The sequence below is a fragment of the Fusarium coffeatum genome (assembly GCF_003316985.1).
Source record: "Fusarium coffeatum strain FIESC_28 chromosome Unknown BRIP53273_contig_174, whole genome shotgun sequence".
NCBI lineage: Eukaryota > Fungi > Ascomycota > Sordariomycetes > Hypocreales > Nectriaceae > Fusarium > Fusarium coffeatum.
Genome location: NW_022157967.1, coordinates 161,644 through 176,672, shown reverse-complemented (window position 1 = coordinate 176,672; position 15,029 = coordinate 161,644). Strand labels below are relative to the sequence as shown.

At 48.4% G+C, this 15,029-nt stretch overlaps 5 protein-coding genes across 5 annotated transcripts; 2 read left to right on the top strand and 3 right to left on the bottom strand.

Annotated features, from left to right (window-relative positions):
- Positions 1–318: 318 nt before the first annotated feature.
- Positions 319–1,578, bottom strand: FIESC28_07793 (uncharacterized protein; the record flags this gene model as incomplete). Its single annotated transcript, XM_031161933.1, has 1 exon — positions 319–1,578. The coding sequence occupies one exon, from the start codon at positions 1,576–1,578 to the stop codon at positions 319–321; it is 1,260 nt and encodes a 419-aa protein (XP_031014049.1).
- A 1,239-nt stretch (positions 1,579–2,817) lies between these two features.
- Positions 2,818–4,971, bottom strand: FIESC28_07792 (uncharacterized protein; the record flags this gene model as incomplete). The annotated part of the gene is made up of 2 exons (XM_031161932.1): positions 2,818–4,022; positions 4,077–4,971. The coding sequence occupies 2 exons, from the start codon at positions 4,969–4,971 to the stop codon at positions 2,818–2,820; spliced, it is 2,100 nt and encodes a 699-aa protein (XP_031014048.1).
- Positions 4,972–8,666: 3,695 nt separating this feature from the next.
- FIESC28_07791 (uncharacterized protein) lies at positions 8,667–10,526 on the top strand (the record flags this gene model as incomplete). Its single annotated transcript, XM_031161931.1, has 1 exon — positions 8,667–10,526. One exon carries the CDS (start codon positions 8,667–8,669, stop codon positions 10,524–10,526), a length of 1,860 nt encoding a protein of 619 aa, XP_031014047.1.
- A 461-nt stretch (positions 10,527–10,987) lies between these two features.
- FIESC28_07790 (uncharacterized protein) lies at positions 10,988–11,303 on the bottom strand (the record flags this gene model as incomplete). Its single annotated transcript, XM_031161930.1, has 3 exons — positions 10,988–11,004; positions 11,054–11,197; positions 11,255–11,303. 3 exons carry the CDS (start codon positions 11,301–11,303, stop codon positions 10,988–10,990), a joined length of 210 nt encoding a protein of 69 aa, XP_031014046.1.
- A 295-nt stretch (positions 11,304–11,598) lies between these two features.
- Positions 11,599–12,980, top strand: FIESC28_07789 (uncharacterized protein; the record flags this gene model as incomplete). The annotated part of the gene is made up of 3 exons (XM_031161929.1): positions 11,599–12,144; positions 12,198–12,380; positions 12,438–12,980. 3 exons carry the CDS (start codon positions 11,599–11,601, stop codon positions 12,978–12,980), a joined length of 1,272 nt encoding a protein of 423 aa, XP_031014045.1.
- Positions 12,981–15,029: the final 2,049 nt, after the last annotated feature.

Below are 15,029 nucleotides of genomic sequence, written 5' to 3'. Positions count from 1 at the left end.
AACAACAGATACCTCTCCACAGTATTACCGGTTGACTTGATGCCTTGGTACGATTGTATGGAAGGTCTAAGCAAAAGCCTTCCACAACATCTCATAACTTAATCCATCAGCCGCCGTCCTCCGGGGAAAGGCCCCCCTAGGGAGGCAACAGAAGAAATGTCCTCTAAAACTTAGGCTACAGAAATAAAGTAGCCTAAATGATAGTCTAAGGTAGCATAAGGTGATCAAGCTATTTCGTCTCTTATGCTTTCAACGGTCAATTCTTCTAACACCCTGCGGCCCCCCACTACTTTTCAACTAAGAGCGACCGCGGTGTAATCATGGTTGTGTCCCAAAGATCGCAGGTTTCCGCTGACAATCGTCAAGCCAAGCAAAAGTCTCCCACAACACGTCACAGCTGAACGCTTCAACTGCCGGTCCCCAGAGGCGGACTCTCTCTACTGCGGTCAACAATCCAAGCTCGCGAGCGACGGTGACAGGTTCATGCTTCCACTTGAAAAGTTGGACATGCCAATTAGGATCTTCTTCGTTAGCACTCAGGTACTTGTCGTCAAGGGAGACGTGAGCAGAAGGGCCCACGCCGGAGTATCTTCCAAACCAGCCATCGCACCATGCTTCTCGACTTCCGGAGCCATAGTTCACCAAGTCGGTTTCAAGTTGATAGTTGACAGAATTTAGCTGGAAGAGTAACTGTTTCCCGTAGTAGTCTCCTCGTTTGGGTAGGCTCGCAGCTAGCCCCTGAACTCCGAGGGCGAAGAAATCGTCGTCATTGATAATGAAATCGAAACCCCCCTTTTCTCTGTCTAGGTTGACAATAGCCCTTTGTGACGTTATGAACAGGCGTTGTCGCTTCACTAGCCATTTGAATGGCCGAATATATATCTGGTGTGGCTCATCGACATAGCTTCTGACGAGGTTCTCGACCTCTTCGTTCTTGGGGAGGAAACCCTCCCTGTATAGATAAGACAGCCTATTAGCCCTTGTCTCGAACTCATACATCAAGAATTCTCGTTGCACGAGAGCAAAAAAGTCTGAGTTGATGGGTTTGCCTGCGATATCCGTAGGGCTGCCCCCAGGCGGGTTTCGGTTGGCGGAAACCTGGAGACCATTCCGGATCATTTCAAAGAAACGCAAGCTCTCACAGCGTTCTGCACCTGTCATTAGAGCTCCAAGAGGGATCATCTTGCGAGCTCGACAGTACATCATGCTCCAGTGATGCTCAGGATCTGGAACTCCAGCAAAGGCCGTAGCAAGCTGATTGACATTGTCAAGAAACTCAATGAAATTCTGCAGGTTCTCCCGTATGTGTAAAGGGCTTGTGAAGGCTTCAGCCTCCCAATCAATGGGGTGAATGAAAGAGAACCTGTGGATGTTGAAGTAGGTGAGGGCGGGTACCAAATTTTGGTGAGGAACATATTGTTCGAGTATCTGAATTACTCCAGATAGATAATCCTCTCCTTCTGGAGCTCCTAATTCTGCGACTTGTCGGTGTATATGGGCGGCTCTTGAGTCCCGTTGTCGGATAGACTTAAGAATATGTGGGATGTATGGGCTGGCGGTTTGTGCTGGACGATACATGTCGATGATTCGACTGAGAGGTTTTAAGAAGCTTTAATATGTTCGAATTATTGTGAGTAAAACTTATGCTGAGAAGTCTTGCTTTGAGCTGGTATAAAGGTATCGGGAGGTTTAGCATCAAGACACAGTTGCCGAAGGACGATGTAAAGCTGTGATGAACAGTGATGATGGTGAGTGAAGACAACAGCAACATGATGAGGGGACATAGGACACTTTATACAGTGAAAAAGAACTATAAAATGTGTAAATGAGTCAAAAGCGTAGGTTTAATGGATGCAATGCATTCACCAAAGCATAACAAATCTTTTCATGCTACAGTCTATCGCAGAGTTTCTAAGCGGCGATTTAGGTAAACCATAAAGAATACACTCTCTTGTTGCATAGTGGGATAGAAATATCTGGTATAGTGGTTGAAACAATATGTATAGACGAGTGTGCATGTTGAATAGCACCAACTCCTTTTCTCTACTCAAGTTATCCGAACTTCCCCATGGCCAAGACCATACTCTTTGAGCCTCAAAACTGGACTTGTGCAATTGTTGCAATGGAGTTAGAGTCTCTGATACTTCTTAAGCTATATTCTTATGGACAAGCTTGCAGTGTTGCTATGGACCCTCGGATGAGTCAACTCAGGTCTAATCCTTAGATATCAGAAGGTTCGAAGGAAGACAATGGGAAGAGCTCTGATTCGAGCGCAAAGAAAGTTCTTGCGATGTCGAGTGGAATCATATGCGCATTCATAGTTTTATGACATGCGTTATGACTCCGGAACCCAATGGCACTGAATCTAATAGTGTTCTTCTGGAAATGTGTAAGTTTAAGCCACTCTTAGACTTACAATTCTCCTACAAAATACAAGATTATGTGCAAATCGAATTAACTTTGCAATGAGCGATCACTAACTTTTACTGAAGCATGCTCAATACAATCAATGCATACTACCCAGTCGACATCACAGCAAATCACATGGCAAAAGATATAAACTTGGTTTGAAGATGCAAAACATTGCGAATCAATTCCTACAAATCCCCCAATCGGCTCCCCTTATCTTCGCTTCTTGTATACATACCGCTGGACACATCATCCCTCTCCCATCCGTCCTCCCATCCCCAAGAACCTGCAAGATCCTTAAAACTCCATGACGCAAAAACCAAAATCACTACATCCAGATGCAACTATAAACACATTTCCCCCTATAAACGAAGGATGGGGACCCCGCCCTTAGACCCGTGGCTTCTTCTAGCTACGTGATCCGGGTCCAAAGTCGGGTTCGCGCTCAGGAAGGTGCTTTTTCTCTTTGCGCCCCTTGATCACAAATTCAGACATGATCTGAATATGATCGGCAGGGAAGTGCCAGTTAGGGAAAGCGGGCACTCGCTTGAGATATTCGGGATCAGGAGGTCCTAGTAGGTCTACAACCTCGAGGGTGTTTGTTGAGTACCAGATGTAATCAATTACATCGGCGAATCCGGGCGTATAGTTGGTGAATGGCATTTCGTCGGCGGTTTGTTTAATATGGGCGTATGCATCCCTCAAGCTGAAGGGGTGTTCGATACCATCGCGTGTAAAGCTACCGTATTGGTAGCTGCTCAAATCGAAGTGATCCGGAGGCACACGTCCCATAGACATCAGCTCGTACACGGAAGAGTCTTCCGTTGAGTTGAAATCACCACAAACAAGTAGGGGAATTTCGGTATTGGTGCGGTACTCTTGGCTGGGACCTGGTTCGGCTTGAGGGATAGGCACTTCGTCTTCGCCCACCGGTAGCACAATCATCTTCTTGTCCTTAACAGCTGGCCACCTAGCGTACTTCTCGGCAAGCTTAGTAACGTGCTCCATCAGGATACCGGTTTGGATAACCTTGACATCAGCCAGAGCAGAGTCCCAGGTAAGATGGGCGTTGACCAGGATGATTCGAGCTCCAGTAAGGCGGGATTCGAAGAAGCAGATGACGGCAATGTTGTCCTTGGGCATGACACGGTTGAACACGTCGTGCTGGTTCTTCATATCGGGTCGGTTGATGGCGATAGTGGCGAACTCGATCAGCTGCTTGTCGAGGAGAATGAACTTGCTCTGCTTATAAAAGACGGCGCAACCATCAACAGATTGGGCATCCCTCTCTGACATGGTCTTGGCTCTTGACTTGGGCCAGTGAACACCCTTGTAATCCATCTGAGCCAGATCGGGACTGAGATCCTCCTTGAACGCATCTGTGGATACCTCCTGAAGGGCAAGGAAATCTGCATCCCTGAGTTGAAGTTCCTCCAGGATACAGCTTCTACGATAATTCCAGTCGAGAGCATCCGTTGGTGTGTAGCCATAAGTTTGGGGGGTCGCATACTTGTCGCAAAGAATGTTCCAAGAAAAGACCTTGATCCGTTCCAGATTGGGCGATACATCCTCTTGAATGGGAACGAGCTTTCGAGGTGCGGGAGGAGGGGGACCTACAAAGGTTATTAGCACAAACACATATCACATAAAATTGGGAGCTGACTTACAGGGGGCGTTTTCTTTTAGGTAATTGATCAAGCTCTTTGTCCCCTTCTCCATGATCTCGTGTTTGATATCAGAGTTCAGGGGGTTGCCCTCGACTCCAAGCATTTCAAGAAGGTGAAGCGATCCAAGTTCGTTGGGCAAAGTGTGAATTTGGTTGTTAAAGAGCAGCAAATTCTTGAGGTAGGTACACATTCCAATTTCGGGGGGAATCTCTACAATTTTGTTGTAGGAGGCATCGAGATGGCGTAATGCTCGTAGTTCTCCAATCGCGTTCGGCAGGACCCTAAGCTTGTTGGAAGCGATGTAGAGCTCGTTCAAGAACTTGTACTTGAATAACTCCGGTGCCAAGTTTCGCAAGCCTTGTCCACTCATATCCATGTTGTGCCAGTCTTGTCGTCTTGTTTCCTTCTCCACTGTCAGGGGTCGTCTTCTATCGACACCATCGTTCTCGTCGTCCGGCTGAGCACGTAAACTGTTTGGGGGCGGGCCGCCTATGCCTCTGTTTTCCGACGCCTTGAGCCTAGCATAGTAGTGCGGTTGTTGTTGATCGGTCATGGCAGCGTGCGCCCGTTCAGCATCTTTGTGCATCCTCAATTGTTCTTGCCACATCTCGTTCGGGGGAGGCTGACCTCGGTTTCCAGCTGAGTGCCCATTCTGAAGCGCATTCGGAGCGAAAGGACTCGAGTTCGAAAGGCCACCGGGGGTGAATGTCGAGTGATGTCCCAAGCCATTGACGCCGGACATGCCATGGTCATGTTGAAGGCCTTGATGGTGTTGTGTCTGAGATGGGTGTTGGTGTTGAGTATGCTGGTAGTTATATAGCATGTTTGGCATGCCGCCTCGCCCAGCGCCGTTCAGCCGAGCATGTTGACCTTGCCCGGAGTGTTGAGGGTACATTCCGGTAGGTAAGTGTGAGGTGATTATGGTGGTTATATGTAGTAGGGTGGCGGGTTAGGAAGTTGCGCCGGCGAGCAGCACGGCAGCAGATATCGTTGGTCGGCAATCGTTATTGAGGGAGGTGAATATAGCAAGTCGCTGGAGTAGCTCATCGGCCGTTGTGTAAAAGCGCTGGATGAATTAGGTTCAACAGCTCGCGTAGTCAATTGCGCGGGGTGATTTTGATCAGTGACGAACGGCTCGACACTTCACCCAATGTTCAAAAAGAGAGAAATTGAGGTTGACTCGCGTTGACGCATTAGCTTTTAACAGCCAGGTCGTATGAGAGATGGTTGCTTGGTGGCTCGATTGGGGAATGTTGTTTCGTCGATAGGTCAAGAGCTAATGGGAGGTATGGTCGCGATAATTTCGTAAGGTCTCTAGCTCGGTGACGGTGGGTAACCCAATGCCTAGTCACTGACGAAAGAATCGAAGCAATAAGGGTTCTGTGGTCAAGCTGAACAGCAGAGCATAAGAGTTCAGAAATACTGCAAGGATAATGGTCAGTCAGAGCTTGAATGAAAGAAGGGCATCATAGGGAGGGGGATCCGAGCTTTCGCGAACACGTTGCGGTGTCTGTTTTAGCTCGTGCGGGGCCACACACATGTAAGGAGCGAGCGCAACAATGCATATAATGTGTGAAAATCAACTGATACTTGAACAGAGCAAGAGTAATAGATGGTAAAGGAAGCACGAACTTGGAACACAACCGTGATGCTGGCCGACACTGCGACGAACACACTGAAGCCCAAGGACCGTCGTTCCATGAGTCACGTGCAGCTGCTCCGCATCTGATGGCTCGTGCGGGTGAACATAGGTCACGTGTAGTTTCAGCCGCTCGCAATTGTGAGATCCAATTCGGATTACTTGAGACCATCGTGGTCAGCCTTGCCTCCATGCAAGGTACGGCTGCTACGAGTGAAACATGACACTATTGCATGTCAAGTCACTTGAAGCGGAATATTACAAGAACCAACAACAATCCGACGAGACACATCTCAGAAAGTTGTAGCCTTGTTTGCAATATTGGACCCGAGAACTGCAGCATGTTTGCAGCGTCAAAAACGTGTACAGGAACTCACGCAAACTCATACAATATGCTTCGGCAATATATCACGTTTTGAGCTTACTCCAAACCTTGGTGTGGTCTTGTACATAGAGGGGACCGTATGTTAACCAGAAGTTTATCACGATATCACATTGGGTTAATCAAGAGATCTCGCGGATCCTCTAAAAGCCATGTAACTTACTGCATCTATCTGCATGTTCCAGGAACAATAGTATCTTTACCTTCGGAAATTCCGCGTTACCTGCAGCCAAGAATCGTGAAAGTGACGCCATTACTGTGGTCTCATCTTGCAAGGCGCCATGGCGTCTGAGACAAAATCACACGATACGCCTCTGTATTCGATATCAATCGCTGAATCATGGTCCAGACTGATATGCTGACGGTTTCTTTCATGATTCGATAGTAGACAGGTGAAATCAACACGAATCTGCACCCCAAGCTCAGAGAGGAGAGGACGGGCGCGTCCTACCTAGTCCAGTCAATGGTTCAACCCGCTAACACGGACCGCCCAGGTTGGGAAGGCTAGAAGCCAAGAAGCATTGCACTGATTCATCCGCATGAACGTCGCCCAATCATTTGAATACTCATGTCATGTCACGGAGCCTCGAGCCGCAATTGCAAGACTTCAGCCCAGAAAGGCATGTGCAGCAGAGAGAATTGCCATTCGGCCGAGAGTAGCACCGTTGGACATGCTTTACCTCCAGGTAGCCCTTGTTAACCTGGACTGTTGCGGAACAAGAGTAGGGTTCTGAAAGGACAAGAGACGAAATAATTAGTCACCTTATGCAAGCTTAGGTTGGCATTTTGGCTACTTTGTTTTGGCAGTCTAAGTCTTGGAGGACAAGTCTTCTGTTCCCTCTAGTACCTGAGTACTTTACAACCTACAACAAGGACTTGGCAGGGAAAAGCTGGGGTATACCTGTACTCCCTTCGGCTATCATTCATGCAAACGACTCCCCCGCTTAGGCTATGTTGCCCAGACCCTGAACGATCAACAGTTGTGAGAATGCAGACATCCATGGATGAATGCATCTACGCTGTCAGATTCTGATCACTGCAGCTGCAGCTGAAATTGCATGTTGGATCCTTCAGCATGGATTGGAAGGGAAACCCAACTCGATGTACAGTACCTGGTCGCAACCTGCAGGAATCATAAGTCTTTTTTTATTTTTTATTTTTTTAAGCAATTGTTCCGCTCTAACCAACCAGAAGGACCTCGGAACGCCAGGGCTGGAGAGGAAGCTGCTAACACGATACGCGTCAATAAAACATCAGGCAAAGAGTCTAATGTGCGGGGGATCATGGATCTGATGGCCAACCGAATTGCGACGCTCCACACCTTAGACACTCTTGAACTGGGGAAATGGACATCGCCTGGATCCGAGAAACCGTTAACCGTAAGGGATGTGTCCTGTTGCGAGATTCCAGATGCCGTATATAGAAAGTGACCTCTGCCACCTCCATTTGGACGGGACTGTTCGATTGTTCATTGTTTGCCTGACCTGAAACTCCCTACTGTACATACTGCACAGCGCATGCGGTTTGCTACAGTATCGTCCTTCCACTCGCACTCGTACTCGATCTTCACGCGGCTACCCGTTTTGTTGTTACGCCCAAGTTCTTTTGACGACTTGAAACGGCATGCGTATCTGCGGCACTTCCCGTTATCATTTCTAGGGACAACCAACGAGCAAATATTCACGACATCAAACCATTGATACGGCTTGCTACCTACCTTCCAGAAACGCCGTCATCGAGCATTAGTCTACGTTGGTTTCACCGTTGATTCCAAGGTCACTGCACGACGCCAAAATAAACGGACTGAGAAAATAAAGTTGTTGACGAAATTGCGGATAATGACGTTTGCTCTTGTAGCAACCTTCAGCGAGAGAGATCTTTGACTTTACGGGAAGGTCGATAACTAGTTCTGGATACTAAAGTTACAGGACTTCTCTACCTTCCCGGATTGCGGGAATTCTTGTCTTCAACATAACGCTGATCCGAAATCCTGGCACAAGCGATTTAAGCGACATCCTCTATCAGTCGAGCATCGGCAAAGCCAAGGACTACCTAAACATCGGTTCCTTCAGCGCCCCTGCATATTCCGGGAAGCAATCCGGCGACCACCCGGACTTGGGAATCCAGTTACGCGGGCCAAAGAAGGGTTCTAGAAGAGCCAAAAAGGTCTGCAACCGGCCCAGGGGTACCAATTTTCCCCCCTACAGTGCCCTGCCTGCCGCTAGAGGTACGCTCCCAGCCCAACCCAACCCGTATCACAACTCGGTGCGGTACGGTGCGGTGCGGTGCGGCTTCAGCTCGAGCCTCCAGTGTTTGCTAGCGACGGTGAAACTGCAACACCAGATTGGATAACTCAGCCTAACAATTGCGTTTCTGTGCCCGCCCGCGCTGCGTTGCGTTAGCGTTAGGTCGCTATCATTGCACTGTACATACAAACGGTACAGTCCAGTCCAGTATTAGGACACCCCTGTCTGGTCTGGGTAAACCACCCCATCCCCATCCCCATTCTATCCCTATTCATCGGCAAGCTTGCGCCAAAGAGTATAGTTAGTCCCAGCCCACGACGACAATGTCGGAATGGAGTGGATTTTACTACGCTTCTACCAACCCCTTACCCACCTTTGCTCGACGGACAAAGGCTGAAAAGGAGTGGCAGCGCCCTGAAACTCCCCCACGATCCAACTTGGCTTCACAAGACATCAAGCTCAACACAAGACGTCCCTTTCGGCATACGAGGACCTCTAGTGCCAGTGGGAGTCAGGATAGCAGTAGTCGCTCGTCGCACGAGTCGTCTCTCGTGCATTCCAGCTCCAGCCCCATAACCAAAAGCGGCCCCGCCCTGGGGGAAGACAATTCTCATTACTCGCACTCAAAAGTCCAATCATCTGACTCGCGCCGACAATCTTCGACAACATCGACGTCAACTTCAAATAGACCTCGTCTTATCTCAACTTCAACCGCCAGAGGCGCAACAGCACCTTTGTCCTCTCCTATTATATTCAATCGCCCAGTTATCATCGACAAATCACGAGAACGCGAGCTTCTATCCCGTCATTCAGGCGCGACTACTCCAACTTCCGGCTCCATTGACTTGAAAAATGTCACCATGTACTCCCAGCTGGAAGCAGGCAACAAACCTATGTCAGGGACAACCAAGCAAATAAATCTCGATTTTCCTCGAACCGAGTCCGTGTCTTCCACAAGCGGCAACACGACAATCTCAAACCACACAATGACTTCAACAGATCCCTCTAACTCGTCCGATTCTGCGACGAAACCATTTATCGTCAAAAATGGCCGCACTTACTTCAACGAACCTACATCGGCATATCCTCTCCCTACCGATCTTACGGAGCTCCATCGCCAAAGCTTGCGAACGCTCTTGATGATTCAGGTTTATGGTGCACCCGTCTACACACCCTTCATCCAAAACAATCCTCCACAGCGTGTATTGGAAATTGGTTGTGGCACAGGTTTCTGGAGTATGATGTGCCATCGCTACTACAAAGACCGGGGCCACACTGGCATACACTTTACAGGTATCGACATCGCGCCTTTGGCACCGGGCAGCCCAGGATCTCCCGCCGAGCTCTGCAAACCAGACAAGGACATGAAGTGGAGGTTCATTCAACACGATCTTCGTCAGAGGCCATGGCCTTTTGGTGATGAAGAGTTTGACTTGATCATGGTAAAAGATGCATGCCTCATGGTCCCCAGTCATGTCTACCAACTGTTCATTGAAGAGTATCTGCGCCTGCTCAGACCTGGTGGAGTACTGGAGATTTGGGACAGTGATCCAACATTTAGAATGTTGCGACCACATGTCCCGAGCGCTTTACCAGGCTCAGAGGAGGCAGAGGAGCACGAAGCTGCGCTCGATCTGGGCGCCTACCTCATGACATCAAAAACGCCACTCTCTGCGCCATTGAACTCATTTCTAGTCGAGTACAACACATGGCTGTCGCGAACTCTCGAGGGTCGGCAACTTTCGCCCGTACCATGCTCTCTTATTAGCGCTTTCCTTCACCAAGAGGCAGAAGATATGATGGACATCAAGTCGAAACGCCTGGCCATTCCATTAAGCGAAGTTAGATGGGAGCGCGAAGGCGTAGGTGGTGTTGTCACCAAAGATGGCAAGTCGTATGTGGAGATGAAGGCCAAATCAGCACCAAACCAAAAAGTCGAAAAGAAGACATTGACTCCTGGACAATCTGCGTTGCGCAAAACGGCGCTTTTGACTGTTGCGCAGCAAGTGTCAGCACTTGAACCTATTCTCCGAGACGCGAGCGGCAAGAGCCAAGATGAGTGGGATGCCTGGGTAGCCAAAATGATGGCGGATCTGATGAGCGAAAGTGGAACAAGCTGGGGAGAATGTCTCGAGTTAGGAGTATGGTCAGCGAGGAAGAGGCTGCGCAAGGGCGAATCTTGACTAGAGGTTGTCATGAAGGCATTTGAGAGCAAAAGCCAGGATGTTTCATGTGAACTCTAATGGCTGTCTTGGCACATCTATGTCTCATGATAGCTGCCGCCGCTGGAATGCATCTCTGAGAACCGAGTCTCCACAGCGACCCTCGCTGGTCTCTCTCTACACACACATACCCGTACTCCTCCATTTACGCGTCGGCGTCATAACGTTTTCTCAGTGTGCGATACCTTTTCAAATAGTACCTATACCCAGATGATTAGTAAAAAAGCAGGTTATTGGATGGATGGATGGATTGGCTGGATGGAAACTTGGGATTTCAGGATAATGTAACTTTTTAGGAGAAATGGATTCTTTTCGGTATTGGGAGTTGATGTTCGATCTTGTGATTGTTAACTGTGTCACTCGAGACAGCCAACCACATGTGCTTTGTCCAACGTGAGATACTTGCTGAGATACTCATAGACTTACAAAGCTTCAATCTCTATGTCGCAGGTCAGTGAATGTCATCAGGTTGCCCACGTACAACATACCTTTCTTAACATATTCAGCCTGGGCTATCCCCCGCCGAATCTTATCCTCGTCGCGCTCTTCAGCTTTAGAAATAAAAGCCTTGTGTAGCCGAGGGCGGAAGTAATCGAAGCCGAGGGGATATTCTCTGCCCAAGAACAGAAGCTCTATCATAGGTATATCAGTTCACAGCTCCGATATCAGAGGATGACGTTTCCGCGAACCCTTGTAGATGTTGATGACCTGGCGTCTCAATTGCGGGTTAGAACTCATTGTTGCTGTGTTTGTGTTTGTGCATTGTTGAGAAGCTCATGGCAGATCAGCTCTTGGGAGATGCATACCAATGATGCATGATGCCGCGGTACTCCCCAGACTGTGGCGCTAGGTAGGTAACGCCCCCACTTGAACAAATGATTATATCAGCCTTGCGATAGCTCCAGCCACAACAAAATGTTAGACTTATAATTGCGCCATCGCAACTTGACTCTCAACACTTCAGCTCAACTCTTTTACTGTCTTTAGATTGCGGCCTCGCGCCAGTATACACACTGGCTCAGCCTTCATAGCAATGTCACCCAGAAGCATCGGAGTACTGAAAGGTCTGAAGCCGGGCCCGAGATCCCCCGTCCGTTCCAAGAAGACCAGAATCCCCAAAAAGGAACGACGATGGCCAACAGGAAAAGCAGCCGGGACGCCAATCAAAGATTTTTGGAAACACGAAGACAAGAAATACGTCGTGCCAATCACAGTTTACAACGTTCCAAACAATTCCTCGGTGTATACAAAATGGCCGAAGCTTAAAGAGTTCAGGCCTGCGCTGAATCCGCGAGCTCACAGAACAGTAAAACTTGACGGTAGTGAAAGACCAGAGGATGTTATACCATTAATGCCTTACATGTATAGCGATCTCGGTGTGATGGTCTTTGAGGGTCTCGATGAGAATCAGGTCAAGGTCGTGGGAAACTTGCTCAAAAGAATCGTTAAACATGAAGGCAGGTTGCAGTATTGCACATGGGCTGATGATCGGGATAAAAGGATCACCTATGATAAATGGAACATATATCGCCTGCCGGTGAATCCAATAGCTCATATCGACGATAAGTTGAAGCCGGAAGTACGTAGATACACCACGAATTGAACTAGAACACCTTGCTGATTTCTGTCTAGAGAGGCTTTTTGCATCCGAGAGGTCTCGATGAACTCACCGATCTGGCAGTTCAGAAATGGAGAGACGAGTGGCAGGCCAAAAGGGATTCCCTAGGGAATGGTCCCAAGCCAGGACTTAGGTATATAAAGGACACCAAAAAGCTGTGGCTACTGAGGAACATAGACGGCATGGGCTTGATCAATGTGAGTTTCACTCATCTGCGTACCGGACATCTGGCGCACTAACAGTCAATCTCAAAGAATACCATCAATGGACCCCGTATCACTTCAGTGGATGCCTACGTTGCCACGGTCGTCTATCACAACAGAGTCCTCGTGGATGTTGAGCTTCACACTGTCGGCACTAAGCACTTTCTCGGCTGTGCGAGCTACAAGTTCGGAACTACGGCTGACGCGGAAGAAATCGACCCTGACGAACCTGAAGCGTTTTTGCAGAAGCCAAAGCCCAAAGCAAGGCGATTGTACCGCGATGAAGCGCCGGCCTCGATAGCACGAAGACATGATATTCCAATTGCCGTGATGAACAAGGTGTTGAATCTTGAGAATAAGGTCTGGGGAAGGATAGAAAGAAATGCCAGACTGGAGAAGAAGCGGGAAAGGAAGGCTCAACAAGAGGCATGGCGACTAGAGAGGATACAGAGCGAGGATGAGATTAAGATGAACGCGATCGTGGATGATATACCCGTACAGCTTTCCGAAGGGGAATCTAGGGAGGAAAAACCTGTGAGAGACAATGTCGCCAACGTCCGATGGCTTGAAATATTGAGATATATGTACACTTAAAATTGGCATGGTCCTTGAAAGGCAACTATACTACTCCTTTATGCCGTTCCACTATCTACAAACACCCGTAAATATAAGGAGCCTTAGACTCACAACTTTACTCATCTATGATATCCATCAACACGCTCAGAGCAATACTTATGATGCTGAGAACGCATTTGGGAAAATGAGTTGGTACGTCAACCAGATGAGGAATGAGATTGCATACTAGCAGGCAGCGGCAGACGTCAGGAATCTTCACCTAGATGGCCTCATAACGTAGTCACATGTCTCAATAGAGCGCCTCTTTGGTGACTGGTGCCTAGGTCTGCCACGCGTAAGATGCAGGCATCAAACACAATCGGCAGCAGCAGATTCAAAGGCCTCGGAATCAACCAAGACGGCCTGACCCAAAGTCAAAATAACGAGCCTCAGAACAGTGGGCTAAGGAAGACCTCACCAAATGCTGAGTGTACCTGCCAGGTGCTAGACATGAGACACCCAGAGACAACGGCTTGCCTGATCAGGCAGTATAGTAAGTCAAAGCATCCGAACAGTCAAACCGAAAGATGATTTATTCGTTTCTGAAGCTGTATAGGCAATATCCATGTTAATCCCCCCGGAGAGAAAACAACGCAACGGAAACACGGCCGGAAAGCGTGATATCGGGATATATCACAGCACATCATGTCATGTAACGCTTCCGCCCATCCAGACAGGGCTGGTTCAAGTGGCGTCCATCATGCAGCAGCACGGGGCATCCCGCATAACATGTTGAAGCTCCAACGCTCCCCCGCCTCGAGCAGGGTCTCAAGTACCGGAGCTTATTACTTAGCTATTGAATAGCTTCAATGTAGCATCTGGAGATTGATGTCATAGCCTTGAGTATCGATACGATGCTTCATGATTGATGTCGAAGCACTTGCCTCTGAGACATCATCAACGATCCTTATCCGCAGAGGCCGGCTCTTTATCCGCTCACCGTCATTTGACACCATCTCGTGGCCTGGCACACGAAACAAAGTGCACAGAAAGCTAATATGCAGGGTTGCGAGTGCATTTTGATAGGGCGAGCCGTAGACACAAGTGCGAGAAGTGCCGACGAGGGGTGGCAGCCAAACAGATCGCCCCCGTTGATGGGCATGAGGCCAAGCAAGACCTGAAGGAGGTGCTGTGATTTGCTATGGCGGGGTAATTAGCGATTACAGTATCGCACTCCATCATGATGTTGTTCATTTGTGGTAATGAGATCGTGGGGTTGGTGCTTTTGAGACAACCAACGTTGTTCAAGGGTGGTAAAGAGCCACAATACCCTTATTACAACTTTGAGTTTGTTGTAAAATTCTTCCATGGAAAACGATGACAAAGTCAACAACTGCATTGTGCTTGTTTTGCACAAAGTTCAACATCCAGGAGGCTGTCTTCATTCAAAGCTGTTCCCAGCTTATGAATGGACGAGAGTCAGCAGTAGACTTGCATAAGTATGTGGGAGCACGGCCATTTGAGTCGTGGCAGCAGATCACTGTGCGATGATCTCTTCGTAAATAAACCTATGCGGGATGATCGGCGTTCTTAGTTGTCGACTGACGACACACGGAAGAGGGGTTTCATTGGTGTTGATGTACACAACCGCTATCTCGAGCATTCTGCTCAGCGTTCAAAATAAACAGACGATGTATTGGTCCGGTTGTGCAGTATCTTGTCCCTCGCGTTATCGACGGTCCGACAGCTTCATTCCGCGTAGGTGCTGGTGGAGTATATCAAAGAAATTGTATGCATTTGTCAGGGAATAATTGGCATGCAAATCGTTCGATGTAACCAAGCTCAAAATTGCTGCCCTCCATCGGCTTTTATCCATATCGAGACGAAGCTCGTTCTTGATCGTTGCAAAAGGGCATGATAAAAGCGGGACATCAAATTAGACCAAAAAACGGGCCAAGAAAAACTGCCGAAAGTAAATCCTGGACTGAGTCTAATGACTCAAGTACCGTCCCGGGGAGTTGATCATTATCGGTGAGTCGGGAAATAATACTGTTAGTTGTTGGTCAAGTTGAAGAATTCCGATAAACT